The 26,987-nt window shown below is 36.4% G+C and overlaps 2 protein-coding genes across 7 annotated transcripts in view; one reads left to right on the top strand and one right to left on the bottom strand.

The window, feature by feature from the left end:
- Positions 1-21,024, top strand: part of PPP2R3A (protein phosphatase 2 regulatory subunit B''alpha) — a 195,533-nt gene extending 174,509 nt beyond the window's left edge. For 3 of the 4 annotated variants that reach the window (XM_045088873.1, XM_045088874.1, XM_004762458.3), the window contains one exon: positions 18,463-21,024. In XM_045088873.1, coding sequence (XP_044944808.1) covers positions 18,463-18,595 — 133 coding nt within the window. In that variant the 3' untranslated portion in view covers positions 18,596-21,024. Of the gene's footprint in view, positions 1-10,272; positions 10,412-18,462 lie in introns of all 4 variants that reach the window. The other variant, XR_006609229.1, reaches the window with a different exon arrangement.
- Positions 21,025-21,925: 901 nt separating this feature from the next.
- MSL2 (MSL complex subunit 2) overlaps positions 21,926-26,987 on the bottom strand; it is a 40,320-nt gene continuing 35,258 nt past the window's right edge. For all 3 annotated transcript variants that reach the window (XM_004762460.3, XM_013061417.2, XM_045088876.1), the window contains one exon: positions 21,926-25,829. In XM_004762460.3, coding sequence (XP_004762517.1) covers positions 24,238-25,829 — 1,592 coding nt within the window. In that variant the 3' untranslated portion in view covers positions 21,926-24,237. The remainder of the gene's footprint in view (positions 25,830-26,987) is intronic.

Genomic DNA, 26,987 nt, shown 5'->3' with positions numbered 1-26,987 from the left:
AACTGTTTAGCTCTGGCATTGTGGTATGACAGTAGCCATAGATAATATGTAAGCAAATGAATGTGGCTGTTTTCCAGTAAAATTTTACTAATGCACCCTGAGATATAAACTTCCTGTCATTTTCACATGTCATGAAGTATTCTTTTGATTTTTTTTTCAAATTTAAAAAAGCAAAACCTTAGTTCACTGGGCTGTACCCAAAAAAGGTGGACAGAGAGATTTGTTCCACAGACTGTAGTTTGCCTCTACTAGAGTGAAATTTCAGAACGTAAAAAAGGAAGAACTAGGGGCACCTGGGTGGCTCAGTGGGTTAAAGCCTCTGCCTTCGGCTCAGGTCATGATCCTGGAGTCCTGGGATTGAGCCCCACATCGGGCTCTCTGCTCAGCAGGGAGCCTGCTTCCTCCTCTCTCTCTCTGCCTGCCTCTCTGCCTACTTGTGATCTCTGTCTGTCAAATAAATAAATAAAATCTTTAAAAGATGACTTTCTTTAAAAAAAAAAAAAAAAAAAAAGGAAGAACTGAAAATCTACCAGAGACAAAAAACAGATTATCCACAAAGTGAATGGAAAAAGAAATGGAACAACATCATTCAAATACTGCAAAAAAAAAAAAAAGCTTTGAATCTAGAATTCTATCCCTATTAATATGTGAGCGCCCAATACATTTTCAGACATGCAAATGTGCAAAAAGTTTACCATCCACAGACTATCTCTAAAAGAAGTATTAAGGAATATTCTTCAACAAGAAGGTAAATGGAGTGTAGAGAAAACAAGTGGAATGCAAGAAGTAATCATGAGCAACAAAATTAAGAAAATGTATTCTTAGAACCAAATAAATATTGATCACAGATATACTGTTAAGAGTGAAACTAAGTCAGGGTAATATACTATGAATCTTTATTAGAGTGAAGAATACCGATACCGATAATTTATATTTCTCTAACAATGACGAGTTAAAGTATGTGTGTTAAAAATGTAAGGTCAGTCACTAAGAGAATAAAAATGAAATGGAAAACCTTCTAATCAATTTTTAGAAAAAGACAATCAATTAAGTGGAAAAAATTAATAAAGAAAACTCAATTGACTAAAAGACGTAATGTTAATCAGCATTCTTTTGGTGGCAAGTGACCTAATCTCAATTTGGGATTAGCAAAAAAAAAAAAAAAGAAAGAAAGAAAAGAAGGAAATACTGGCTTACAGAACTGTAAAGTCCAGGGGTAGTACTGACTTTAGAGACTCAGACTTTATTTCATCTCTTACATAATGGTTTCATCTTTCCCTCTTAACAAGTTTTTCATATGTGGCAGCAAGATGATCACCTGATAGCCTCAAGTTCAAATGAGAAAATCCCCTTCCCCTAAGTTCAGTCAAAAGCCTAGGATTTGTGTCTCTTTGACTCCAACTGGCTTAGTTTGGGTCCAGTTCCTGAAGGAATGAGGCCTAGTACTAGACTTGGACAAGACTAAGGTCCATCCAAACCATGTTTTCCCAAGAGAAATTAGAAAATATGGCCATAAAAAGGGGAATGCTATGCAAATAAAGAACAACAGATGTCCACTATAGTAAGAAAGAAAAGACAAAAAGATAAAGACAGTACAAAATAAATGGCCAGAATAAGTCCAAATATAGTACCAAACACAAAATTCACATTGGATTAAAAAGTGAACTGTATATTACATTCAGATTCACCCCTAACACAGAGGTAAACATGAATAGTAACAGGGTTTAATCAGATATGGAACATTAATGAGACAAGCAGAATTCAAAGCTTTTTTTTTTAAGGATTTTATTTATTTGTCAGAGAGAGAGCATGAGTGGGGGGCGGGGAGTGGCAGGTGGAGGAAGAAGCAGGCTCCCTGCTGAGCAAGGAACCTGATAGGGGACTCAATCTCAGGACCTGACCAGAGCCGAAGGCAGACGCTTAACTGACTGAGCCACCCAGGTGTCCTGAATTCAAAGCTTTAAAAGAGATTTTTCTTTCCAACAGTTGGCCATGAAAATAGATTATGAACTTTATGCAATATATAAATCTGATAGAAATACAAAGAAATTATGTATATTGGGGAGGGTATGTGCTATGGTGAATCATGTGAAATGTGTAACCCTGATGATTCACAGACCTATACTCCTGGGGCAAATAATACATTATGGCAAGTAATACATTATATGTTAATAAAAATAATTTTAAAAATAATAAATAGAAAAAAATGCAAGGAAAAATTGTAATCCACAGCCATGTAAAAACCAACAAATCAAACAGGCAAAAAAAAAAAAATTAGTAGGCTTTCATAGAGGTACTCAAAAGTATACCTGGTACTCAGCAAATACACATGGAACCATCGTAGAAGTGCCTATGAATTAAGGCATGAAGGGAATTGCAACAACTTAAAATATAAACTGAAATTAACTAAAAGCTAAAATGCACATACCTGGAAAGTTAAAAATTAAGCTAAAAAACATTCTTAATATATTTCAAAATAAGTGTTAAACTAAAGCAGAAGTCAAAATACAAATTATAATCTTTCTAGAACTATGCATTATATTTATTAAAACCTATGGGATCTGAACAAGGAGAAATTTATAACCTATAGACTAAAATAAATTGATTGGCTATCCTCTCAAAATGTGTGAGAAAGGATGACAAAATAGACCCAAGTACATAGAAGGAAGAAATTAAACCATTTTATTTAAACAAAAATAAATCTATTAATTTATAAACACACACACACACACACACACAAACATACTTTGTGCCAAGCTCTCTTCTAAATATTTTAATGCACTGGGTGCTCACAAAAACCCTTTTTTGTAGATGTTGTTATCCCCACTTTACAGATAGGAAAACTGAACCACAGAGGGTTAAGTAACTTGTCAAAACTACCAATATATAGAAGAATACATAAGTAAGTGGGTTTTATCCAAGATTGCTTCAGTGGTTTAACTTTGTAAAGTCCGTCATTAACAGATTAAAGATGGAAAAAATATATGTGTATAAACTGATTGAAGGCATATGATAAATTTAATACATTTTTGGGTTTAGAAAAAACAGAATCTTAAAACTAAGGAAACTTAAGTAACTTGTTAATGATAAAGATTACTAATCTCACACCCCAAAAATAACCAGCTAAAACTATAATAGGAAAAAATCCTATTCATTGATATTTTTAAAAAGTGGAAAATATATATGAAGAAGACACAAAACTCACCAAAAGATACAAAGACTATTTGCCATGTTAAGACTAATTTATTAATTTTATATAATCCCCCCCAAAATATGTCAAGGAACTTGATAAGCTAATTCTAAAATTCACATAGAACAGTAAATATACAGGAATAGCAGTGAGTTTGGGAAATAAAGATGTGGTGAGAGACAGGGTTATATATATGATAAAGATAGTATTTTAAATGTGTCAAGAAAAAAACAGTAAAATGTGTCTCTGTGGTGAGTGAAAAAAGTACGTATTAAACTGATGTCTGCATGTAAATAAATAGACTTTAAAAGCTTAAAAGAAATGGAAGAAATTTATAAGAAAATCACTTATGGGTTTGAGTACATTTAAAAAGTGACAAATTCTGTATCACAACCAAAAGGCAAACAAATTGGACTGCATTATATGACTAGCAGTGTTCTTTTATAAATCAGATTCTTTAAAATCAATAATAAGAATGTGAATAATGACCATTTCTAAAACAGTCAAAAGACAGAAATTTCACGCAGGAAATAAACACGAAAATTCCCACATCACCCATAGTTAAAATGCAAATAGTTATGGGATATATATATATATATCCATTCATAGATATATATATATATATATATATATCCAATGATAACAATTTTTAAGTGTATTTAAGCATTTAACAGAGCCCCCAAAAAATGTGAAACAAAAATTGCCAGACAATTCAACAATGACAGTTGGAGATTTCAACACTCCTCTTTCAGTAACTGAGAGAATTAGAGACAATAAAGATATAAAAGGCTTGAACAACACAGTATGTTTTATCTAATCAATATATAGAAAACCCTCCAAAAAACAGTAAAATACCCTTTTTTTTTCAAGTGTACATGAAACTTCTCTAAGACCATATGATTAGTGAACAAAATAAGATCCCATAAATTCAAATGGATTACAGTAAATAAAGTGTGTTGTCTGACCAGAATAGAATTAAAGTAATGAGTCACTAACAGTAATCTGGGAATCCCATATTTAGAAATTAAATAATACTTTTAAAGACACAGGGGTCAAAGAAGAAACCACAGGAACCTTATAATCATTTTGAAATGAATGAAAATAAAAGAGCATACAAAAATGAATGAGGTGCAGTTAAAGGAGTGTTTAGAGGAAGCCTCAGAAAGGTCTAATATCAATAATATAAGTTTCTACCTTAAGAAGATAGAAAAAGAGCAAACAAGACCCAAAATAAGAAGAAATGTGGAAGTAATAAAAATGAGTAGAATAGAGCTACCCTACAACCCAGCAATTGCACCTCTGGGTATTTACCCTAAAGATACAAACGTAGTGATCCAAAGGGGCACATGTACCCCAGTGTTTATAGCAGCAATGTCCACAATAGCCAAACTATGGAAAGAACCTAGATGTCCATCAACAGATGAATGGATAAAGAGGTGGTATATATATATACAATGGAATACTACGCAGCCATCGAAAGAAATGAAATCTTGCCATTTGTGACAATGTGGATGGAACTAGAGGGTATTATGCTTAGCGAAATAAGTCAGTCAGAGAAAGACAACTATCATATGATCTCCCTGATATGAGGAAGTGGAGATGCAATGTGGGGGGGGGGGGGAAGGAAAAGAATAAATGAAACAAGATGGGATTGGGAGGGAGACAAACCATAAGAGACTCTTAATCTCACAAAACAAACTGAGGGTTGCCAGGGGGAGGAGGGTAGGAAAAGGGTGGTGGGGTTATAGACATTGGGGAGGGTATGTGTTATGGTGAGTGCTGTGAAGTCTGTAAACCTGGTGATTCCAGACCTGTACCCCTAGGGATAATAATACATTATATGTTTATAAAAAATTTAAAAATTATTTTTAAAAATGAGTAGAAATCCATGAAATAGAAAACAGGAAAACAATATGAAAGAATTCATGAAACATAAAGTTGGCTCTTTGTAAAGATTCTTTTAAAGATAAATATCTGGATCAAGAAAAAAAGAGAAGGCATGTATTAACAAAATCAGGAATGGAGGAGGCATCACTATAGACACTACAGAACTTAAAGTAATTATAAAGAAATATTATGAACAGGGACGCCTGGGTGGCTCAGTTGGTTGGATGACTGCCTTCGGCTCAGGTCATGATCCCGGGGTCCTGGGATCGAGTCCCACATCAGGCTCCCAGCTCCATGGGGAGTCTGCTTTGCTCTCTGACCTTCTCCTCGCTCATGCTCTCTCTCACTGTCTCTCTCAAATAAATAAATAAAATCTTTAAAAAAAAAAAAAGAAATATTATGAACAATTTTATCCCAATAAATTGCACACCTTAGATGAAATGGGACAAAATCCTAGCAAGACTCAAAGTACCAAAACTGATTCAAGAAGAAATGGAAAATCAGAATAAGGTATAATAAGTAAGGATAATGAATTGGTTATTAAAGGTCTGCATCAAAAGAAAAGTCTAGGTCCAGATGGTTTCACTGATAAATTCTGTGAAATAGTTAAGGGGGAAAAAACAATAACCATCTTTCACAAATACTTTCAGAAAATTTCAAGGGAGTACTTCCAAACTTTTTTTTTTCCTCTCTTGAAAGATTTTATTTATTTGACAGAGAGAGAGAGAGAGAGATCAGAAGTAGGCAGAGAGGCAGGCAGAGAGAGGAAGGGAAGGAGGCTCCCCTGAGCAGAGATCCTGATGTGGGGCTTGATCCCAGGAGCCTGAGATCATGACCTGAGCCGGAAGCAGAGGCTTAACCCACTGAGCCACCCAGGTGCCCCCCAAACTTGTTTTATATAGCCAATACTACACTGATACCAAAGCCAGACAAAGATACAGAAGAAATGAAAACTACAAACCAATATCCCTCGAGAGCATCAATATAAAAATTATTACAAAATATTAGCACATCAAATCCAACAACATATAAGAAAGATATGGGGCTTATCCTAGGGACAGAATGCTGGCTGGCTGACATCCAAAAATCTATTAATTTAATACACCATATTAATAAATGACCAAAGAAAAGTCATCATGGACACAAAAGCATTTGACAAATTGCAACATCCATTCACAATAATTCTCACGCATGTAAGGATAGAGGGGAACTTCCTTAACCAGATATGTTGTGGTGTTGGTCTGTTCTCATTGATCTTGGGAGGGGTCGTCTCTGCCTCTTGGACCCAAATGTTGTGTTTCCTTCCCCAAATTATGGAAGTTCTCAGCTATGATTTGCTCAAATATATTTTCTAGACCTCTGTCTCTCTCTCCACCACCATCCCCCCCCACCAGCATCCCAGTACTTCTGATATCGGAACTTTTCATTTTGTCACTAATCTCTCTCAGTTTGATTCCTTGGGTTTTAATTTGCTTTTCCCATGCTGTCTCAGTTTCCTTCTTTTCTGTTATCTTATCCTGTATCTCACTAATTCGTTTTTCTGCCTTTTATACCTTGGCAGTCAGCATATTTTAGACTGTAATCCATTCATAGCATTTTTTTTAAGATTTTATTTATTTATTTGACAGAGAGAGATCACAAGTAGACAGAGAGGCAGGCAGAGAGAGAGAGGGAAGCAGGCTCCCCGCTGAGCAGAGAGCCCGACGCGGGACTCGATCCCAGGACCCTGAGATCATGACCTGAGCTGAAGGCAGCGGCTCAACCCACTGAGCCACCCAGGCGCCCCTCATAGCATTTTAAAGTTCGGCCTGATTAGATCTCATTTCTGCTCTTAGAGATTCTATATTGTCGTTAATATTTTTCTCAAGTGTAGATATCACCTTGATAATTGTTATTCTGAAGTCAATTTCTGTCATCTTGGTTATATCCATATCCATTAGCTCTGTGGCAGAGTCTGCAATCTCTGAATCTTTCCTTTGTTGAGCGTTCCTCCTCTTAGTCATTCTGCTGAGGGGCGGTTGAGGGATTGTGCAGAGTCCAAATTATTGACCAGGAAGATGCAGCTATTTTATAGGGATCTTAGGGTTGTCGGCCTCTTGTTCTTCAGGCCTGTCTTCTGGGGGAGGCGGCCTGCTGCGCTGTTGCTCAAGCAATCCTGTTTGGGCAGAGTTGCCCTGCCCCCTGTTGTGGGGGGGGTGGATTCAGAGAAAAATGGTTTTGGCGGGGGAGCGGGGGGAGTTTGCTTTCTGGCAGCTTTCCCTGGAAGCTTTCCCCATCTCATCTGAGAGAGCAGAAGTGACTGTATCCAAACCCCTTGAGACCAAACTCTGTTTTTAGAGATTCAGATAGCTCTTCTTACATCTTCTTACATCTCAGGCTGATTTTGTGAGTATTCAGAATCCTCTGGTAGACATCCAGCTCAATTCAGGGGACTGGTTGAAAAAGGGTCCCCTACTCCTCTGCCATCTTTTTCCTTGGGCATCCCCCCTTTTAAAAAAATTTTATTTATTTGACTCAGAGAGAGATCACAAGTAGCCGGTGGGGCGGGGGGGGGAGGCAGGTTCCCTGCTGAGCAGAGAGTCCAGTGTGGGACTCCATCCCAGGACCCTGAGATAGTGACCTGAGCCAAAGGCAGAGGCTTGACCCACTGAGCCACCAGGCGCCCCATTCCCTGGGCCCCTTACCTAGACAAAAGGCATCTACAATTAACATACTTACAGTGAAAAATTGAATGCCTTCCCACTGAGATTAAGAACAAAGTAGAGATGTTTCTATTCATTTCAACTCAACATTGTAACTAAGGGTTCTATGTTTTGCAGTAAGATAAGGAAAAGACTGAAAGTATTCAGATTGTAAAGGAAGTAGTAAAACTATTTGTAGATTATGTAACCTTGTAGCAGAAAATACTTCAAATAAAAGACCTGAAGCAGATTCTATCACAAAGCTACCAGAACTAATGAGCTAGTAGTTAGCAAGATCTCAGAATACAAGTTCAATATACAAAAATTAGTTTTATTTCCATATACTAGCAGTGAACAGTCCAGTAGGGAAATTCAAATAAAAAGAATAATTCTCTTCACATTAGCATGAAAAGGAACAAAATATTTAGGAATTAAATATAACCAAAGAACTATAACACTTGCACACTGCAAACTGCAAAAATAATGCTGACCTAAATTGGATTAGAAAGTTAAGTACTGTTAAAATGTCAGTTCCACCAAATGTGCAGATTTAACAAATTCCCTACTAAAATCCCTGCAGGCTTCTGTTGTAATTGGCAGACTGATCCTAAAATTTATGTAGAAATGCAAAGTACCTAGAATAGCCAAACCTTTTTTTTTAAAGGAACAAAATTGAAGGACTTGGGCTGCCTGGTTTCAAATTTTCCTATAAACCAAATAATTGAGACATTGTAGCATTGGCATGTATAAAAATAGATCAGTTAAACACTCTAGAAATAGACCCTAATATGGACGGCCAATTAAGTTTGAACCAGTGCAGAATAAATGATGTTGAAATCATTGGATATCCATGTACCCAACAAAAGACCCCCAATCCATATCTCATACTGTATGCAAAAATAACTCAAAATGGATAAAAGACCTAAGTGTGAGAGCACAAACTCTATAGCTTCTAGAATAAAACAGGAGAAAATCACTGTGACCTTGAGTTAGGCAAGAGCAATTTAAAAAATTGGGCTTCCTTCAGAATTAAAAACTATTGCTCTTCAGAAAGCACCATTAAGTAAATGAAAAGTTTGAGAGAAAATATTCCCAAAACCGCTTGATAAAGGGCTTATATCCAAAATATGTAAAGAATTTTTACTACTCAATAATAAAAAAACCAATAACCTAACCTTTAAACAGACAAAGGATCTAAATAAACACAACTAAATTAGAGACTCAAACAGCAAATAGTTACAGAAAAGAGGTTACATGAAAAGATGAGAAGATTGTTAGACATTAGGAGAAAGCCAAAACCACAGTGAGACCTACCACACAGCCACTAGACCAACTAAAACCACTAGTTGACAATGATGTGGAGAAGTGGAGAAGCTGGAACCTCATACATTGAACTGATGAGGATGTAAAGTTATATAGCCTCTTTAGAAGAGTTTAGCCACCTGTTAACATGTAAACAATGCACTCATCGTATGAATCAGCAATTCCACTCCTAGGAACTGGCCCAAGAGAAATGTTCACCCAATGACTTGTAAGTGAATGTTTATAGCAGCATTTTTCATAGTTACCCAAAATTCACACTGGTGAATTGATAAAATACAGTATATCCATAAGATGGAATGATACTCAGCAATAAAAGAGGAATGAACTATTGATAAACACAGTATGGATGGATTACAAAATAAACTAAGTGAAAGAAGATAGACAAAGTATAACCCACTTGATTCCATTTATTTAAAATTCTAGAAAATGCAAATTAATCTGTCATGACCACAGATTAGTGGTTACCTTGGGAGAAGAGCAGTGATTATATAGGGGCATCAGTAGACTTTGGTTGGGAAGCAGGGGAATGGATATCTTCATGATCTTGAATGTTAAAATGCTTTTACAGGTACATACAAAAAAATCAAGTTTTCATGTATGAGCAATTCATTGTATGTCAGTTATACCTCAATAAATAAAAGAACTAATACATGCAACAACATGGATGAGTCTCTCAAAAATATCACTCTATGTGAAAGAAGCCAAACACTAAAGACTACGTATTATATGATTCCATTTGTAAGAAATTTCTAGAAAAAGCAAAACTGTACAGCAGAAAGCAAATCAGTGTTTGCCTATTCCAGGAATGAGAGTGACTACAAACAGGCACAAAGGAGAGGAGGGTGGAATGGAGGGATGAAATAATGTTATAAAATTAGAATGGGGTGTTGGCTGCACAGCTGTAAAAATTTACTAAAACACACTGAACACTTAAGATCAATGAATTATATGTAAATTATATTTCAGTAGAACGTGTAAGAAAAAAAGCAAGAGTCAGTTTCTAGCTTATGAAATTGACAGCTATTTTTAAAATATAATGTTAAAGATAATATTAATTCAATAAGTATGTGTATTACTACTGTATACTAAGCATTATCGGATATTGATGAACACAGACAGGATCCCTAAGCAGGGAAAACAGACAGAAGCAAATAAAATAAAGTATCTTACCTGCTTTTTTTTTTTTTTCAGATTCAGATTCAGAGGGTTTAAAATCAATGTTTAAATTTTTCAAAACTTAAAATCAATGTTTAAATCTAAGGACGTGAATTATCACTTCCCTGTAACATTGATATGGCAAACTGAACCATTCGTGGGGCCTCTTTAAAAGGTATGTAAATCTAGCCTCCTGCAATCCACTAGAAAAATCCTCAGAAATATTTTATTTGCTTCTTTCTGTTTAAGAGAAACAAACCCCCCACACACACAATTTTTTTGCTTTAATTTTAATTTTAATTTAATTAACATATAAAGTATTATTGGTTTCAGAGGTAGAGGTCAGTGATACATCAGTCTTATATAATACCCAGTGCTCAGTATATCATGTGCCCTCCTTACTGTCCATCACCCAGTTACCCTTTACCCATCCCCTCACTCTTCTCCCCTCCAGCAACCCTGTTTATTTTCTATGTTTGAGAGTCTCTTCTGGTTTATCTTCTTCTCTGGTTTCATCTTATTTTGATTTTTCCTCTCTTCCTCTGTGATCCTGTTTTGGTTCTTAAATTCCACGTATCAGCAAGATCATATGGTAATTGTCTTTCTTTGACTTATTTCATTTAGCATAATACTGTCTAGTTCCAGTCACATCATTGCAAATGGCAAGATTTCATTTTTTGATGGCTGAGTAGTATTCCATCCTAACTGCTTCCCATAGAGGAAGCACACTGCAATAACAACTCACTCAAAACTCACTATGCAATAAGACAAACACTTTCAGATATTGATGGTTGAAACAAATTGGCCGAAACTCCCTGGAATGTAATTTGACAGTATGTAGCAACAGCCGGAATTTTCACCCTTTGACTCACAATTCCAGTTTGTAAATAATCAGAAGTCTGGATAGAATTGTTCTATCCAAACAATCGGCATTGGTCACTGGTCATTCTAAAATTAAAAAATTCAAAAGTAACATAGAAAGGTTCAATAAGTCATGGTATTGATTACATTTTGCAAACACTGAAATTTTGTGTTTACACAAAAACATAAGAGGGCGTTAGAAAATTGTAATATTTCATTATTACAAATGTGTACATCTTGATATACAAGCTAAAATATAAGGCTATAAACTGTTAACTCTGAGATTGCAAATAATTGGGGTTTTTTTGTTTGTTTGTTTGTTTTTACTGGTCTGTAATTTGTAAGGTTCATAAAATAAGCATGTAATTCTTCAATAGGAAAAATGTTTTCTCCCGATCTGTTTACATAGGTAATGTGTCTAAATAGGTAATACATAGATGGTATGTATGCACAGCAGAAGAGATAGAAAATATAATGAACAAAAAACTGCATCTAAAATTCACCATCCAGAGACAGGCAGTCTATCTTCCCTTCCAGACATTTCAATGCAAAGAGATAATGTTTTACAAAAATGGAATTTATACTACATATTATTTTGTAACTTGCTAAAAAGGAAGGAGAAAACAGATAGCAAGATAAACACTTAGAAGTTTGTTGGTCTAAAAAGAACAACTGGTAGCAGCTAAAGAGAATAAACAACTGACTCAAGCAGTTTTTCCAGTTGTGGTCCTTGGAGAAGGCAGCAGTGTGCCTGGAAGAAAGAGAGGAGAGGCAAAGGGATGCAGACAGATGAAAAGGGGAGGGGCCATGAGAGGAGATGCAGAGACCAGCTGTAATGAAATTCGAGCAGTGTAGATGAGAGGCTTCTGCTAGATACTCCTCATGTTGTAGGAGATAAGATAAGGCCTCCATAGAGCACATGTGAGTGATGAGGTCCTGAGGGGAGAGATGGCTTACAACAGCCTATAGAGTGAGAACTAGAATGTCAAAGGAAGAGGAAGACCGGTTTACAGTTGTTAATAGCTGACTGATACATTCAAAAGCAAGGCCAGACCCAGAAACCCAAGGTTACACCGCCTAGGGCTTTATCTCAAGAATAATTACAGATACATCAGGGTGAGTCTGTCAAACAAAACTTATAAGACTCAAATATTAGACATGGAAGAACTGCTACTATGGAAAGAGCAGAGGCTTAGGAAGGAGACAGACAGATCCGGTTCTATCCACCACTCACCAGCTGGGCAGGTTATCTGACTCCTGAGGCTCAGTTTCAGAAGACTCCAGCAACTAACCTTCCTAAGGTGGTTGTGACAATCTAAGATAATATATCTAAACACCGGGCACATAGTGGATACCTGATAAATAGTAGCTATTACTATCATTACTACTCCTTGTATGGAAAGAGATACAAAATAAAAGCATGGAATTTGGAGTTAGACGAACCTAATAATTTCAAATCCTTGCTCTGTCACGTAACTAGCTGTGCAGTCCCAGGCATCCACGCCTTAGCATTACCTACACCATGAGGATACCACCTGCCACACTGAGCGGTTTTAAGAATTAAGACAATGTGTATAGTATCTTTATACTTTGCCCTTAGGAAAGTACCTATGCAATCAATAAACACTGGCTGTTACTACTACTACTACTGTGATCTTGGCCACATTAGAAAACCTCTCTGAACTAGAATTTAATCAGCTGTAATATTACCATTCCATGACCTACCTTGTTCTCTTCTTTCCCAGGGCACAGTACATGGCTCACATTCAACACACAGTAAATATGTTGCATAAACAACAAAAATATACAGAGAATTATATATAATGTATCCAACAATAGCATATAAATGCTGGAAAAAAATGGAGCTCTTTGTATTTCCATGAGAACCTGGGCTTCTCAGGGCAAAAATCACTTGCTTTTTGTTTGGATGGTTTTTTGGTTTGGTTTTGGGTTTTTGTTTTGTTTTGTTGTTGTTGTTGTTTTGCCTTTTTTTTTTTTTTTTTTTTTTAAAGTAGGCTCCATGCCCAGCCTGAAGCCCAACACAGGGCTTGAACTTAAGACCCTGAGATCAAGACCTGATCTGAGATCAAGAGTCACCTGCTTAACTGATTCAGCCACTCAGGTACCACCAAAGACCACTGTTTTACTCATCTTTTAATTGTAACACCTGGCAAATGTTAGGAATGTAGGAGATCCTTAGCAAATGTTTACTGGCAAAGAAGGCAATAGTCCCAGCAGCCACCTCACTACAAGGATAAACTTCAGGATTCCAGACAACTTGACCCTCCAAAAACAACTTGAAATTCTCCATCTACTTTACCATCTAACAAACTTCATAGGTAGCCTTTGTGTCAGGTAGCTGTACTGCCAAATTCAAGGCTAGTACTTAAGCCTTCAAGAATAACCGAGCAATAACTCCAGATATGAGTGAGAAAGACTGCAAATGTTGGCGCTGTAAACACTGTGGATTATCACAACTAGCACACAACATAATCACAGCATACAACATCATTTGTATGAATTCAAGGTAATGAATGGTCCTGGGTGAAACCAGATAGGGTACCAGTTACATAAACCAATTCATCTGCCTCCTATATGAAGATAGCAGGTTAGGATGCTAAACTTATTTATAATTAACACTCTTATGATCTCTGCAATAAGAAAATTACATAAAGCAGGCTAAAGAGTCCTCCATGTTGCTACCTTAGGAAACTGAGACCTACAATAATCAAACCTTTCTGCCAATGTGACAAATACCTGTTTACTTTTTTAGTTAAGAATATTTTACATTATTGGGGTGCCTGGGTAGCTCAGTTGGTTAAGTGGCTGCCTTTGGCTCAGGTCATGATCCCGGAGTCCCGGAATCAAGCCCCACATGGGTGTCCCTGCTCAACAGGAGTCTGCTTCTCCCTCTGACCCTACCTCCTCCCATGCTCTTTCAAATAAATGAATAAAATCTTTTTTAAAAAACCTTCACATTATCTTAAAAATATTTCTTACAGGATATTCTGGTATTTTACCAACAGCTTTACATTTGATTAACCTAGATTAAAAACAATTTCCTTTTTTTATTCTGAGACTTTTATCTGATTAGTAGAGAAACAGAGGCTTGCTGCAGAAAAATTGGAAAATATAAAGAGATTCAACTCACTTGGTTCATCCAGAGATAACCATTATTTACACTTTAAGTGTATTTCTTTTTGATGTTTAATGTTACTAGAGTGTTCAAAAACATGACTTTTAATGCTTTAGAAGTGTTCTCTCAAGCAATAGCTCACATCCATTTCTCTATTATTGGACATTTAGAAAATAGAACTGTTTACCCCTGAATGTTTTTAAAAGTAGCTTTTTCCTTTATATTAAATACAAACTTACATGAATTACTCTTTGTAAGAGTTACATACTAATTTCCATCAGCACTGGAAATTAAGGGGTTGTAGTAAAGAAGGCCAGCCCCAAACCCACCAGATCATCTCCTAGGAATGCAGTAGTGTGGAGTAAGGGGTTGTATGGAGCCTGACAATCATCAACAAGGTGGAAGAATTTAACAGAGGAGCAGGAATAATGAGGGAAAGGGAAGGTAATGTGTATATATATTGGGGCGTAAGAGGCGAAGGAATGACAGTAATTAATACTATAAAGCATGAGTTACAGTCTTACAAGTAGAACAGTTCTGAATCATGTTTTATAGTGCTCAGTAAACAGCACCTTTATACAGACCTGAATTTAATATATGTTTTCATTTTTCCTGGATTCAACATAACAAGACAAAGCCCAATTTTAATTTATTTCAATAAAGATTCATTGGTACTTAACTCAGTGCGAGGCACTGTGGTTAGTAATGAAAATGAGTGAAACCCTAACCCTCCCTTCAAGTTCATATAATTAGAATGTATTTAACTCAAATTTTCATATCATCTACACGCAAACTAAATAAGAATAAACAACTGATGGCTCATGACCCTAGGGAACTGCAAGAGATCAAAAATGAAGTCTGAGACAAGAAAGTGGGGCGCCTGAGTGACTCAGTCGGTTAAGTGTCTGCCTTTGGCTCAGGTCATGATACTAGGGTCATGGGAGCGAGTCCTGCATTGGGCTCCCTGCTCAGTGGGAAGTCTGCTTCTCCCTCTCCCACTCCCCCTGCTTGTGTTCCCTCTCTCGCTGTGTCTGTCAAATAAATAAAATCTTAAAAAAAAAAAAAGTGGATGTACATATTAAGTGGATATACATATTAACAAGAGTTGAAACAAAAGATTTTCTAGTTACTGAACGAGGTCAACAAGGAAATGCACTGAAGCAAATATCCAACTTCTAAAAGGTGTTTCAGTTAATCCATTTTACCTGAGTTAAGATTTAAAAGTATAAAGGTAAGACTCATCCTCTCCTATTTATAAAGCATTATAGACTCCAAATTAAGGAACTATTTAACATTTTATTCTGTGCTTATGGCCAAGATATGTCTTAATTTCCTCAGACAAACCCCAAATCAAATACTATATCCCTTTACCCTGCAAGTAGAATCCCAAAAATGGAATCAAACCACATTCCCAGACAACACCCTGAAACCACACAAATCCTTTTTCCGACCATATACATGCCAGTCATTATTTCTGTTTATTCAGGAAATCTGCAGAACCAGCCGTAATACTTTTGCCCAGAAATTGTTCATCTAAGAGGGAAAAACTACTTAGAGAAACAAGTTTCTAAAGGCAACCTATTGCTAGCAAAAATACCTTAGGCTAACATCACCATGTTAATACTTAGATATTACCTAGGTATACTTAGGTATACCTAGGCTTTCTAGCGAACTATTTGTGAACCCTAGGAGTTCTGCTTCAATCCTCTGACCCTGCTACTCATTCAAAAATAGCCAGTTTAGTTAACAGAATACTTAATAAGATAATCTTCATTTGTGCCCTGAAGAATCCCAGTTACTTATAAGTAAACCTAGAAGTGGTCTAGAGAACAGGATAAAGTTTAGGCTCTTACCATTCTGACTTCAGTGACTTCAAGACTTCTGCACCCTCACCATTTTACTCCAGCCTTCCTGACAACTTGACACATCATTTCACAAAGAGCATCAGGACATCAGTTTTTTATACTATATATAGCCCAAGAAAATTAGTGAGTTGGAAAATGGGACACTTCATAGTCAAGTGGGAAAGACAATTACATAATTGTGAAGGAAACAAACAGAGTGAACCAATAATGGAGATTTAGGGTGCTGAGCAAATTCCTGCGGTGTTGAGAACCTAAAGGTTGAAAGGGTAATAGTTACCAAAAAAAGCAGGGAGCAAAAATGTTCTAGGTAGAGGGAGAAACATATGCAGTGGCTCTAAGGCAAGAAAAAATGTGTTGAGGACATTTTTAAAAGACTAGTATGGCTGAAATATAGTAAGAAACAGAGGAAGATATGGCTGGGAGGATTCACGGAGGACAGATCATGCCAGCCTTTGGGAAGCTATTGAAAGAGTTAAACAACGAGGTAATATAATCCCGCTTACATATTTTGAAGATAGTAATCTTCAGTAGTGGTACAAGAACAGAAGCAGGGAGACAAATAAGGAAAGCCTTGCAGACATGTATATAAGAGATGGTGGTAGGGATTGAGTACATGTGCCATGATGAGCACTGGGTTTTGTACAAAAGTAATGAATATCACTATATTCTACACCTGAAACTATTACATTTTATGTTAACTGGAATTTAAACTTGAAAGATTTTTAATGGGGCACCCGAATGGTTCAGCCAATTAAGTGTCTGACTAGATCTCAGCTCAGGTCTTTATCTCAGGGTCCTGAGTTCAAGCAAGCCCCGCATTGGGCTCCATGCTGCGTGTGGAGTCTACTTAAAAATGATTGCTGGGGCACCTGGGTGGCTCAGTTGGTTAAGCGACTGCCTTCAGCTCAGGTCATGATCCCGGAGTCCCGGGATCAAGTCCCGCATAGGGCTCTCAGCTCCATGGGGAGTCTGCTTCTTCTGACCTTCTCCTCTCTAATGCTTCCAAAAAAAAAAAGATTGCTAGATGTGGGGCACCTGACTGGCTCAGTTGGAAAAGTGTATGACTTTGGATCTCAGGGTCATGAGTTTGAACCCCGTATCAGATGTAGAGATTACTTAAATGAATTTTTTAAAAACGATGGTTATTCAGGCATTAGGAATCAGGAAAACTTTTAATGCCATCTCAGATTAAAAGATGAACACAAGTTAACGAAAGGGTAAGGGCAGTGCAAGCCACCAAAGAACACATACAGTGGCATTAGATCCCAAGACCATTGACCATTTGGACAAGGTAAATAGCCTGGTATGGCAACAGCAAAGGGTATGTGACAAGAGTGAAGACAGGAAGATCAGCTGTTAGAACACTACTACAATAATCCAAGTGATGAAAATACAGTGCCTTGAACTCAATCAGTGGCAACAGGGAGGAAGAGGCAAAATTGTGCCCATGTATTATTATAAAAGGTAGAAGAGACTGGCTGGATTTGAAGAAGGAATGGCAAAGGAAGAGAAATTTGGGGTCACTGGATTGGGTGATTATGGTAGAGCCAGGTGTGTGGGAAAGAGGAGTTCAGCTTTGTATATACTGCCATAATGGAAGTGCTAGAGAGGAGGCAGTTGGATACATGGCAGTCTCCAAGTTATAAAGAGGCTGAGGCTGGGCATATACATTTAGAAACCACAGGTAAACATGTCTTTCAAGCAGCCTTCATTCCCACTAGATCAAGTATTTTGTTGTCCCTTAATAAGGCCACCCTCAGGTATAGCTGAGGGTGAAGATGATGGAGTTCAGGAGATATCAGTATTTCTAAGGAGAATAAGCAAAGGAGCTATGCTGGGAAGTTCTGTAAAGAATGTAAGGAAATCATGAATTGGCTTTAATCTGTTCTATGTATATACTTGCACACCTAAATGTACTTCTTGGAAACCAGGGAAGCTACAGAGCAAGTTGAGGGGTGAGAATGTTCCCCACTGCATGGAAGCCACATCAATGGAAGGCATATCAATGGAAGGCATTCATGTAAAGCTTGTACTTTCTGGACCTCAAACCCTCCCCAATCTAGCCACATCCATAATACGCTCTCATTCCCACCAACGCTCCTAGGGAAAGCTAGATACAGCATATTTTCAACAAATTCTAACATGAACTTGAGTTTTAAGGAACAGGGAGAATAGGTTTTCTGTTCTAGATGGTAGCATTTTCTCTCCAGCATGGCTTGTTTATAGCTGTCATTTAGCAGCTGAGGGCACTTTTTTGTAAGCTGGCGGTCTTCAGTCCCTGGTTTGTCATATTTGACTCCTACCCAAACGCTGACATATTAAAAAAAAAAAAAATCAGTAACTCACTTTTGCTTGTTCTTTCAGCTCCTTTGAAGATTATGAAACAGAGGAAACTGTCTCTCCCTCTGAAATTGGAAACAAAGGCAATAAAAGTAAAATAGTAACCTCAGACCTTTCAGAAAAATGTGGAAAGCTTCAGTCAGTGGATGAAGAGTAGCAGCCAGTGTCTACATGAGATACATGTTTTAAATGTCTTTTTCTTGTGGAGATGCTCCAGTTTGCATACTGCTTTTAAAGGCTTTGATTTCGGCAAGTATGTATCTGCACTAGCAACTTTAAAACGTTTTAATAGGTCTGGATACACATACTCAATTTGGGGGACTCCTCCAACTTGCCTCAGACCTCTTGGCACAGCTTTTTCTCCAAACAAATAGTGATATACACCACCTTCCGAAGTGTGAATTGGCACTCTTCACCCATGAATGTACCAAGGATCTATCGAGGACAGTGCCAAGCACAGTTCTCTGCACAAAAGCAGGTGTTGCCTCTGTTGTCCAGCATCTCTGAGGCCCCCCAGGACTCCTATGGAGCCCAGAAGAAACTTTCACTTGCAGAAAACTTGAGTCAAAAATATTCTGGAACTTTAAAAAGCAGTTAAGGGCCTCCAGAAGTGACTTAATAAAAGCACTGCCAAAACATCTCAAGAGACTTTAAATATGTGTACTGGAGGAGTTCAAAGATCTTGAAACTTACTTGGTTTAATGTAACTTCACAATGACCTGCCAAACTGCTAGTCACTTTACATCCTCAGGTATTGTAACCACTGGGCCTTCCAACCTTGCTGGCAAGTTCTGAATAATCTCTCCCCTTTCTGACTGTGGATCTTAGATGAAATATGATGAAAAAAAAACATTTAATTACAGAATTTGACTCATACTTGAAAAAAGTTTCCTTTTAACTTATCTAACATTTGTGAAGAATTACTGAATGACTTATTAATCTCCAAATTAGTTGATATCCCATCTGTACTTCCTACTAGAAGGCCTCCTATGAAGACTTAGTGATACATGAAAATTCTTACTAGATGTATTCCTTTCATCACTGAATATTAGACTAAGCCAACAGTTAAGGCCTCAATCCCTTCATATTGAAAAGAACAATTTCAAATATTCTCTCACCTCAATATTTATCACAAAAATGGAAAAAAAGTGATGCCACCCATAAAGGAAGACACTTTCATCTGTACTGTAGAGGTAGATGTGTTCATTACAGAATTATACATTTTTCCAGCAAGCCACAGTGCAGCCAAATCCTATAAACTTAAAGATAAACTAAGCTATGAAAAAGAATGGACATTAACCCCCAAGAAACTAACATCCATGTCAAAGTCCTCACCTTTTCCCCTGGGTTTTTTGCTTTAACCACAAGTCCTAAATGTCAGAACAGTATCCCTTGTCACCCTGCTTTTGTTCCTCCTAACCGATGTTAAAGTTAAAAAAATTAAATAATCAGACCTATAATCAGGCTATGGTGGGCAAAAAGTAGAAATAAGTGTTATTTAGGAAATGTACCATCAACTGGTACAATAATAGTTTGGGTTTTGTTGTTGTTGTTTTCAGTATCCTCTGTTGCCTACTATTTTACTTTTCAATATTAGAATTAATCCTCTACTTCATGGTAACAGAAAATGATAAATATTAAAATTTGACATCTAATAGTTCACCAACTAAAAGCTTTAAAAAATGACTAAATTTTTAGGAAACACCACATGTAATAACCTAAACACACTAGTAAATTAGGATTAAAAATATTTGTGATATGTGAAATTTACCATCTATTCCATCCACTCTTTACTAGGGAGAGAATGCCACTTTTTTAAAAAAATTTCAGATAAAATATTAAAAAGATAATACTGGCTTAAAAGCCAGATATGGTTTAAAGGTTTTATTATCCATAATGATCTAAACTATTTCTAAAGACTCCATCAACGAAAATTAATCTTCCAATATATATTTGATTTTTTTTTGTACTATTTGGCTTTTATCTTTTTACCTGTGTCTCCTTACTGAAATCCTCTTGCTTTTACTTTGGTCTGTATTTGGTTTAAAAGTCTGTAATTATTATAAAAAGTATCATTCCATTTAAGATAAAGCTATTTTAATTTAGGTTACCCAAAGTATATTTTCAGACGTAAGTGTCACTGTAGTCCTTTCTTAAGAGTTGAATGCAAGAAATGTGAATTTCAAGGAACTAGGACTTTCTGGTAAATACCTCACCAAATAAACCTGCCCAACTAGAAATTTAAAAAGTTTTTACAACATCCCAGGCTGCATAATAAAAATTAAATTGAGGGTTATTGTGGTCTTAATGCTATTCAGTGAAAAGTGGGTTTCATAGCCAAAACATTAATTGCCAGGGTAATCAAACTAATAAAATTGTGTGTATTTTCCCTGCATCTTATCTATGTCATTGTGTACAATTCAAAGTGTTTATAAAATTCTAGATTGATCAAATGAGGTAAGTCATTTGCTCAACTTTTGGAAATGTTATGAAGTGTGCTTGGGTGGAGAAACCTGCATGATTTAACTTGTTTTTGTTTTTCCCTTTTTGCAAAACTAAATAAAGAGACAAGTTGTCAAATATGAACCATGTTCACTAAGATAGTCACTACACATTTTTGGTGTTATTCACACTTGCAGCTCATTTTTATGTTTGAAAGAGTAACATCACAAACTTGAGTTTCAAAGAATAATTCTTTGAACCCCTGGGAAAATCATAAAGGAGTATCTAACTGGTAAGTTCTTTCCTTTGGGGGGATAAGGAAGAGGACTAGATACTGGGAATGAGAGGGTCACAGGTATCAAGAGGGACTTTAGCCTTATATATAATGTATTCTTTTAGAAGAATGTGTAATTGATTGTTATTTGTGTACCTAAAACCTAATTTTTTAGAAAGGAGGGACAAAAGTTAAACTATCATCCAGTTTTTAGATTCTGATGCTGTACTTTAAACTTAGTATTTTCTAAAACATTTTATATTTGTTACCTATTATATGGGAAAGGAAATTTTGTTTTTCATCTGTTGTAAAACTTTTACTTTTCAGCAAGGTCACCAACGAGTTGTTTCAAGAATATTAAGATCACAGTAAAATAAAAGGAATTCTTTATCCTAGGACCATATTATAGCTCTGCACAGAAACATAGACTTACTGAAGCTAACCAAAAGTATAAATCACCAGTTCTGACACTTCTATCATCTGATTATGTATGTTAACAAAGACTCAAAAGAACAAATGAAAATGTGTCATATTAGAAGTTGTTATTGTTTTGATGGTTTCAAATCCTGATAAAGTAAATCCAGTTACTGCAGTAATAATTTCTCAATCATCCCTAGTTAGCCATTAGTCAGCATTCCTAAATAACTCATGGTATAAAGAAAAACAATGCAAAAATCAAGGCACTGTAATTAATTATTCTTCCCAAATGTATATAATATAGGCCATTCAGAGCATACTATCCCAAACTCCTCAGTATTCTACAACATAGAATTAGAAAACTAACATTTATTGATAGATTTAAGGTGTAATACAGGTTTCCAAAAATGTGGCAGTGAGAATACCAGCATAAAAAAGAGAAACTTGTGCTAAAAACAACCTGAATTAACCATTGGCAATATTACATAACAATCAAGGCCCTCACATACTAATGATTTCCGATTTGTCTATATTGCCAACCTCCCATGCATCAAAAAACACAAAACTAAAATTATCAAACTTGGGAAGCAATAAAGTACTCTATGAATTTTAAGATCATAATATTAGGAAAGTTTGGGAGATTTGCAAAATATATCCTAATCATCCATGTGTACAATCTCATTTCTAATCATTTCTGCAGTGATCATTAGTGAATAAAGAACAGGTTTACAAGTTTATATAGCAGGGCATCTGGGTTTAACACAAAACTGTTACAAACTTTAGGCAAATACATGTTTCATAAGACACTGCTAACACTTAGAGGAATTAAATAAAATTCCAAAATTTGGAAAGCAAATAAAGACAAGACAACTAAGAAGCATTTTCCACCATTTACTCTTGTTATCAAAAATAGTTCAACTCTTCTTGCAAAACAAAAACAAAATAGTACATACTGGACACATACATCACATTTTTCTTCCTATGGCTTTAGCCCACCCCCACCCCACCACCAAGAGAGACAAAAAAAAAAAAAAAAAAAAAAAAAAGAAGAGGAAGAAAAGGAAAAAAAAAGAAAAAAAAAAGCCCAACAACAACAAAACAATTCTACCTGACCACATTCACAGAAAATGACACCAGGATACACTACAAAACAGAAGGAGGTGTCATCTGCTCTGTGTCCAAAGGTTTCTTCTCCATGTCTTGTACTAGGTGAGTAACCACCATTGAACATGCTGTGTGCCAAATCAAAACATAACTTTACTTCAACATATGTCAGATCTCATGAGAGATGGTGAATGTAGTAGAAATTGGAAATTTTCCAGCAGTATTTTTCTTTAAATAAGCACTGTCAAAGCAGCAATTCTTTTAAATCATAAGGTCGTTTCTTTACAACCTAGTCAGTCCTTGTTTTATTTGGGCTGTGCTCTTTCAAGCAACTGACTAGATTACCCTTCAACAGAATGTTTGTAACTCACTTGTCTTCCCATAAAAATTAACGGGAAGTCATGAATTTAAACTGAAACACAGTTTGTGCTTTACATGCAAAAGAGCATTCTAAAGAAAATCCTTCTAGCTTCAAACCTACATAAATGCACAGGCTTCATAAAAATGATTTTTTTATTTGGCCTCTATAAAGAAGCCCTCATAATGAATAGCACCCCAAAAAAGAGAAAAGGAGCATATTCAAAATAAAGTCTGTGAAACTATAAGAGGAAACAAGCAAAAAAAAGAAGTGGCCAATAGCAATAAATATAACACATAAACCTGGGTAAGTTTGGGGGCATTATTTCAAAATTATTTCAAATAAATCCCAATTTCTAAATAAAAATTTTTATAATTTTTTAAAAATTCTGTCATATCCTATAGTCTAAATTCAATTACCTTCAGAATAAAACTGCTCTTCTCCACTTCATTTATCTAATTAGAACATGCTAAAAGTGAAGGTTTTCCAATTTTTTTCCCTAGAAAGGAGTCAGACTAACTATAAAAGTTATTCAAACTCAGAAGGGTTTTATCGCATAAACAGCTAAACATCTGCAATCCTGACAGAATTTGTTCACTTTAAAAGACAGATTTCAACATTCTAATGAGGGGCAAATTTTCTTTCATAATACTGCTGATTTAAGAACTGCTACATACACCAGTAGCCAATTTTCATGATCAGAAATGGTATTATGTCAGCACAAAGGTTGAGCTGGACACATCAGCTTTTCAACAGGAGGAGCATCAATGGCATCTGAAGGCAGCACTGAGTCCCCTGAACTAATGGCTACTTCTTCACAAAAAATCAGCACAATCTTTTTGGACTGACTAGATACCACTTCCTTACATTTAATCATAAACTTTGATTATGCACAAAGCATGACCTTAAACAATGAGGTTAATGTTATTTTCCTTGCCAAAGTTCATTTTGTATAAATCAGTTGCATCAGCATTTGTTCTCAAACTATGAGGTTCTGTAAGAACTAAGGACATATAGTTGTAGGGTTACTCCTCCATTATCTGCAAACTATTTCCCCGACACTAACACATATAACTTAGCAATGAAAACACTTGATACAAGTGATCTATATGCAGGAGCTCCGGCAAGTTAAACCAACAAAACCATAGCTGCCGTGAAACTGTAGCTATTTCCCTACCAGAGGTAGGTTTAAAGACCCACTGATTTAACAGTCGAATCTCATGTCTATAGCTTCATCCAAACTTTTATCATCATGTGTACTGGCAGCTAAAAACGTTGTTACTGGGGACCCTGTGACATTAATTACACTGGTGCTGGTACTAGCATTGCGCACAGCAATGCTAGTCACATTAATGCCCAAAGTGAGCCTGGTCTGCTCCAAGGCCTTTTCTGGCACAGCAAATGCCTCCAGCTTCTTCTCCCCATTGGCCATGTAGGAGTTTTGGCAGCCACGACATATACAATCTAAGCAGGCTTTGCGGTTTGAGTAGCAAGGGCAGCGTTGGCCGCGGCATGTAAGAACACTTGGATTTTGAGTAGCACGCCCACATTTACACCCTTTCTTTTCCTGGGGTTTTTTATACACAGTCTTGGTAGGACTTCCTGGCATAAAATGGTGACTAGGAATCTTTTCCTTTACAGTTTTGTCTTTTTTAAGAATACCTGGCTTGGTTTTAGAGTGAGATTTCTTGGATCCGTGTTCATGACTCTTTTTCATGCTTTTAGTAGATAAAAGTACAGTTTTGCTGATTTTGGGTGTTGTGCCTCCATTGGGAACAGTTGCTATAGGTTGAAGAGAAATTTTGCTCTCCCGTTTCACTGTCACAGGGGCAGATGCCCCCAACGTTGGGCCTCGAATAATGGTAGAAATTGGAAGTGGCTGAACTTTCTCACTGTCACTTTCTGATCTGGATCGTTTTCTATTCAATTTTGCTACTTTTGGAGTTGCTGCTGTACATGATAACCCATGAAGTGCAGGACTGGTGGACATAAAAACATTATGGCTAAGAGACTGGGAAGAAAGCTGCAGAAAAGGTCCATTGGAGACAGTGGCTTCCAAGTTGGGCTGCAAATTAGGGCAACAAACCTCTGTATTTGAAACAGTTTCTAAGCTGCGGAGCACTTCCTCAACACTCAGTAACAGAGAGTCGCCAGGTTTTATATCTTCACTGAAACTGCAGATATCAATGCCTGTGGAGCACAAGTCAGTGGCTACTGTGTCACAGACAGGTGGCAAACTGTCAGACAGATCCTCAGTTTTTATGTCAACAGTGTTACATACATCAATTGTGTTTGAATGTTCAGGTGAAGGAATATTTATACCAAATCTATCTATTGAAAGCCCATTATAAGTAGGCAAACCATTGATAACAGAACTGCCAATAGCAATGCTGAGGGTGCTTTCAGATATTGGAGATAAACTAGCTTGAGGATCAGCTGTGGGTTCTGAGGTTGAAGGTAAAGGGGAATGTGTTAAACACAAAGTAAAGGATGAATCTGAGGGTTTTTCTGTCTCCTCACAAAACAGTGATCCATCATTAAGCAAAGCCAAAATATCCGAAGAACAGTCGACTGCTTCTATTATATCCCGTGCCAATGTAGTCTGTGTGATATATTCGCATAGTTTTTTGTAGCAGTTCACTAGGATGCTTAATTGCTTGTTTTCCTCAAATTGCTCATAGTCTTTGCACCAACTACATGAAGGTTTCATCATCATTTTCTTGCCTTTACAAGGTTTGCAGACATAATGTTGGCAGGTGGAGTTGGTGGGTGCGATAGGATCTTGTAGCAAATGTCCTAAGAGGGAAAAAGGAGGAAAGCAAAGATTTTAGTAAAATAAATATACAATTTCATACACTGAAGTTAAGATGAGATTATAAGTAATCTATTAAAATTAAGATGGGTTAAACTCACTAGACCAGATAACAAAAAAACGTTATCTTACAGGAAATGGAAAAATACTCAATAGTCCGCTTCACTTCTATACCATATTCCCCATTCCTTTATCTCAAACCAGAATCTTCCTTGATTCTGTACTTCTCTCCCAAACGGTATGTTCTAGTCCACTTTCTTATCCTCCTCTCCAAAGGGTACAGAGATGTGAAAATCAGTCACCAAAAGCACAAACTTGGCTTAAAACCCTTAGAACCTAAACCAAACACAACACTGTAATGCTACCATGTACTGGCAAAATCATACTGTTTATTTTGTATTAAACACTGGGAAAAAGATATGAATAAGAGACACTTAGTCCCTACCCTCATTAAACATAGTTTACAGGTATTAATCAGTACAGTCATCTTCATCCCCCCCGCCAAAAAAGTGTAACTCCAACCATTTTATTATATATACTAATTTAAAACTGAGAAGGCTGAAATGTTATGGTGAAAAAGAACTATGTTCATTTATCTAAATAAAAAAAGGGAGTAATACATGATTAAGACTCAAATTCTCCTACAGAAAGTCAAAATGCAAGGACAAAGAATTATGTTTAAATGTATTAAAAAGGAAAAAAAGGGGCATACTACCAGACTCCCAATTCTTCTGACAAATTCAAAATGACCCTAGTCATAAACCGCAAGTATCCGAAGCAGAACATCACATAAAACTGAAAATGGTCTCCAAATTATAAATGACCTGTGTAGATTATGTAACAGGAAAGAGAAAACAACTAGATCCACTCACTATTTCCACTCAACTCCACAAAGAAGCAATGGTTCTTGGTTCCAAATTCAGGACAAACAGTTAGTAATAAACTCAAAGTAGCACCTGTTTCTCATACAAAATTATGTAGTTAGTAAGACTCTGGCATGGAAAAGAAGATACCTCAGGCCACAGCCAAGTGAAATCAGCAAACTCTCTCCCTTAAAAGCAACTATAAACCTGCAAACTTTTGAGGAAATGAATCATTTTCATAATCAAAGATAAAACCATTTGATAAGCATTTATATGTTT

Source organism: Mustela putorius, unplaced genomic scaffold, assembly GCF_011764305.1.
Source record: "Mustela putorius furo isolate JIRA1106 unplaced genomic scaffold, ASM1176430v1.1 tig00003834_pilon_pilon_pilon, whole genome shotgun sequence".
Taxonomy (NCBI): domain Eukaryota; kingdom Metazoa; phylum Chordata; class Mammalia; order Carnivora; family Mustelidae; genus Mustela; species Mustela putorius.
The sequence above is the reverse complement of the archived record's forward strand: the minus strand, read 5'-3'. Positions and strand labels throughout refer to the sequence as shown.